A 4,958-nucleotide genomic window follows, 5' to 3' on the forward strand; every position below is an offset into this window, starting at 1 on the left:
ACTCTAGCTGTCATCACAAATCAAACAGATCTTATCATAGAAGCCCACATGATGGCACTGTTACCATGCAACGATCGCAGTTCATCTCAATACACAGCTGTTTGACTCCCATGCAATTATCCATTCACTGCTCCAAATTCCTCTGCCAAAGCTAGCAGCAGGGGAATAAAGATACTTGTCTTAATGAGTAAATCAATCAGCATCTTTGCCAAGAACTGATACAAATCCTGCCTTACAGTTCATCAGACTCTAAGATGATGATGCAAGCAATTTGCCTGAAGCACCTTAGACTGAATTAATCTAAAATATTACTCAAAGACACAGAATAAAAAAATAAAAGCAAATGAAGTTAAAATATGGAAAGGGAGGAGGGGATTACAGAACATTAAGCCAATGGCTTTAGTAGAAATAAAGCATTCATTTTTAGCTTTAGTTCCTGAAGGAAAGTCATCCACAAAAACATTAAATGAGACAAAGACACAGAGGTTGGTTTCTCACAAAAGTTTATTTTACACTTCAAGATTTCTTGCTTGCGGCGGAAACCTGCAACAGAGTATAAACAAAACAAAAAAAATCAGGATTAAGAGACAAATCAATCACATCAATCTGGTTATTCCCTGCACCGTCAGCCCAAAATCCTCCAGAAATTAATTAACAGTGGGGAAGTCGTGGCCTAATGGTTAGAGAGTCGGACTCCCAATCGAAGGGTTGTGAAGTCTCGGGCCGGCAGGAATTGTGGGTGGGGGGAGTGAATGTACAGGCTCTCTCCACCCTCAATACCACGACTTAGGTGCCCTTGAGCAAGGCACTGACCCCAACTGCTCCCCGGGCGCCGCAGCATAAATGGCTGCCCACTGCTCCGGGTGTGTGTTCACAGTGTGTGTGTGTTCACTGCTCTGGTGTGTGCACTTCGGATGGGTTAAATGCAGAGCACAAATTCTGAGTATGGGTCACCATACTTGGCTGAATGTCACGTCACTTTTTTTTTTTTCACTTTTTCACATTCAGGAGCCTTTCAGGTCCTGGATGTGATCTTAGCCAGGAGATTAGAAGCAACATTCGGTTCTACTCTGACACCGTTTCTGCTCATGCCACCAATGAGAAGCCAAGCATATCAACAGTGCTCTGGAAAGAGTCAGTGCAGACGACACAGCCAAGGCAAGCACAACACAAGAAAATAACGTTAACTCATCTGAATTCAGCTCATTAAGGGGATCAGGCAGAATAAAACGCCGCCATACGGCAGCCCAGCGAGCATGAAATTCAATCGGCTTGTTTACTTCCTCCAGCACTGGATTGGCGCACAGCGGTAGCTCGCAGGGAAAGCGGAGGAGCAACAGAGGGGTGAAAAGGAGGAGATGTGCATGCATTTCCTTTTTGAAGACAGCACTTTGTCCACATATTAAATGAAAGCTGCTGCAGGCAAAAAAATTTTTTTCCACTTTTAATAAGTGAAAAGTTCATTACAATCAGTACCTGAATCTGCATTGTGCAGCAACAACGTTTTAATCCCTTTGAAATTTGATTACACAACTAAGGTGAACAGAACTGTCAAATCTGAGAACCACCATCTGTTGTATGGTATCTGACTAACTTTAGAAGCCTGACTTGGAGACTAAATCAATAGTACCTTAAATCCGATTTTTACAAAAATCGATGTTACAAATGCTCAAGTTCACAAATATAGTGAGCTGATAACACTTCTTACCTGCCCAGCAATTCTGTCCAGGTCTCTGGTGCCCTGAGGGGTCAGTCTACGCCCACTGGAAAACAGCAACAATTGAAGAGTTAGTTGAACTCCAAAATAACACTACCTGCTGATACAGATCACATATAGTCAAAAGCAGCCTTCAGGCCACTCACCCATTGGGGTCTTTCTCCACCATCTTGAGTCCCTCGAGGGCCTGGAGCACTTTACGGGCAACGTTTTTTGAGCCCACACTGAAGTGAGAGGGGCACACGCCATTCCTCTTACGCCCGCCATAGATCTTGGTCATAGAGCCCACTCCAACACCTCCACGCAGGTACAGGTGACGCACTGTTGAGGCTGAGAGAGGACAGAGAGGGTCAGGAGAAGAGAACGCAGGTCTGTTCAAACTCGCAGCAAAAATACAGCACACATGGCATAAAATCTGTAATATCAGTTCCTAACTACACAAACTCAGCTCAATTTTAGAGAGTGGGTCAAGTGGGAACTTTGTTTCAGAGAAAAAGTTTCATCAGTTTCTCAGCACACTAGAAACTGCTGATACATTAACAGGGCAAGATCATCAATAACTGAGCCCAATCCTGACACAATCGCTTGCTTTAACCATTGTGTTCCACCAGATTCTCAGAGTCAACATTTAAAGACACTAAACTGACATTTTTTCAAATAATGAGTTTAGTGTCTTTAAATGTTACATTTTTGCTCAAAGCACAAAGCATTCAAATAGATCAATCACAAAACAAAGGTTTAACCACGTTCATATGCTTACTAGAGAGCAAGCTCAACACGTTTTTGCTCAATCTTACTGCTAAAATCTGCATACAAAAAAACACTCATTTGAGTGGTTAAATGCATTTTTTGGCCAAAATGCACACCATAGCAATATATGAATGAAAACATCCTTGGTCGACAGGAAAATTTGGTGGATATTTGGAAGAATTTTGGTAATCAAAATAGTTTTGCTTCTCATTGACTTCCATTATAAGGTCAAAAAATACATTTAAGTCAATGGGCACTGGAGCTGTTTGGTAACCAACATTCATAGGAAGGAAATAAAAAAAATTAATAAAAAAAAAAGTCATACACAGATTTGGAAGGACATGAAGGTGTGTAAACTACAATTTTCATTTTTGGGAAAAATATCCCTTTAATATTAATTACAAAGATCTATTTCACTGCATATTTCCCCAATAAGTTTTACTTTATCACTTGATACTGCTGCTGGTACATACTTGAGTTGTTTATAAAAGTCTGTTACTGTGTTATATTGTTTTTATATACACCACTGCTTTCCATTTCTGACCCGTTTACATCACTCCTTACTGAAAACAACAATGTAATACTTGAGAAATAGCATAACAGTGTTTACTATGATTTTGAAATTATCAAGAACCATAAAACCATGTCTTGGTATCAAGACAAACATACAAATTACAAGTTCATTATGGACAACACTGACACCTCAATGTCTGTGATAATTAAATTTTATGCAACAAAACTGGAACCAAAATGGGGACCTATTCAATAGAGACCTGGCACAGAAATACTGACTGTAAGACCTATTCCATAAAGAAATACAAGTCATAATTTTACTAGCTACTTGACAGATGCACATAAGATGCACAAATTATTTCCTCACAGATATTTTGCACATCCCCAGAAGAAAGCATAAGTGTGGTGCATGGCTCAAGCTAAAAGATGCACAGCCAGCATCCTAGTTCTACAGTATGAGAGGTTCTGCTTGGATGGATATGCACAAAGTGCAATGCATGAAAGTCTTAGTTTCATGCACGTGCATTAGCTTTTATAAAATAGACATCACGCTCACCAGCTCTGACGTAGAACCAGTTCTCATCACAGGGAGCCAGCTCTTTATGCTTGGCCAGCTTAACTATGTCAACCCAGTCTGGCACTTTCAGCTTCCCCGACCTGTCAGAACACCAGAGTTCAAAATCAGCTTCAATACACACAGCCAAAACTACTTTATCATGGTGTCAAAGCTTAAAAAAAAGTAATATACACATTGAACAAAGACAGTTGAACTGACTTCTTGAGGAAGGCTGCCAGCGCGCGGACAAACTCCTGCTGGTTGACGTCTTTCACGGTTACACCACCGCCTGGCATCTGAAAACCATAATCAATTTTCAATTAAAGTCACGTACTGGTATTTTACAGTCCTTTCTAACAGCGAGTCGCATATAAAACGTTTAGCTAGCTAACATGAATAAGTTATATTTGAGGAAGCCTAGAGACGGTGTAAAATGAAAAAAACAATATTATTGCCTTATTGTTAAAATCCCAAATATTAACACTCAGTTTTACGCGTAATTTGATGTTCACAAGCATCGTGTTAGCAACGCGGCTAACGACCACGTTTATTCTGAGGCGGAAAAACAGACCATACCACCAAATTCCAGTGACTAAAAAGCAACAAATTATAAGACTACCGTTTTAGATCATGTAACGATTTATTGTAATTACCAATAATAACGTCTCTTTTTGCAACTAGGTAAAGTGATACATGCCGAGTAGAGCAGGCCTCAATGCGGCTGCATGGGCGCTGCCATTGAACTCCGGGAATTCATAGCATGCGATCTCATTTTTAATTTTCAAAAAAACTATGCATTTCTGTATAATTTTACTGACAGTACGGTGTTAGTATGAGTACTGATACATAATAAATTGTTTGTAGGATCGAAATAGTGGCAAACAATTCACATAAGTCACTTTATAACCTAGAAAGATACGGAGTATGATTTACCTTGCTTGTAGACAGCAAAAAGAAGAGGGACACGCAGGGTTTCCTATGCGTGTTAACAGGGGCGAGTCGCGTTTGTTATCGCGAGATTTGAACAAGCCGCAGTGATGGACTGAGTTCTGTTCAGCTTCACGAAGTATTATGCCAAATGTAAAAACTTAGCCAGAATGTTTTGTGAACAAAAATATAATAACTATTATGTAAATTTAACAGTTATGCAGTTTATTATAATATGTGTTTATTTAGGCACACATAAATAAAACATTAGTTTAAAAGCTTTGTTTTTCATCTAAGGAAGTTCAGACAAAGTAGCTATAAATAGTCATTTGATACAAATGACTAAAACTTTTTTTTTTAATCGATATAAATTATCTATAACAGAAAGAGTAAATCACAGTGATGGCAAGTATGCCATTGGGCAGCAAAAACAGTAGCAACTGTTTAAAGCAGGAGGACCCAAAGAAGAATTCTTAATATAAGCTATTATATAAA

The 4,958-nt window shown here is 39.3% G+C and overlaps 1 protein-coding gene across 1 annotated transcript; it reads right to left on the reverse strand.

Annotated features, from left to right (window-relative positions):
• Positions 1-486: 486 nt before the first annotated feature.
• On the reverse strand, positions 487-4,506 carry LOC109104750 (40S ribosomal protein S19-like). Its single transcript, XM_019118026.2, has 6 exons — positions 4,470-4,506; positions 3,756-3,832; positions 3,537-3,637; positions 1,864-2,047; positions 1,709-1,763; positions 487-543 (listed from the first exon to the last, which is right to left on the reverse strand). The coding sequence occupies exons 2-6, from the start codon at positions 3,830-3,832 to the stop codon at positions 517-519; spliced, it is 444 nt and encodes a 147-aa protein (XP_018973571.1). The 5' UTR covers positions 4,470-4,506; the 3' UTR covers positions 487-516.
• Positions 4,507-4,958: the final 452 nt, after the last annotated feature.

Source organism: Cyprinus carpio, chromosome A16 (genome assembly GCF_018340385.1).
Source record: "Cyprinus carpio isolate SPL01 chromosome A16, ASM1834038v1, whole genome shotgun sequence".
NCBI classification, from domain to species: Eukaryota; Metazoa; Chordata; class Actinopteri; order Cypriniformes; family Cyprinidae; genus Cyprinus; species Cyprinus carpio.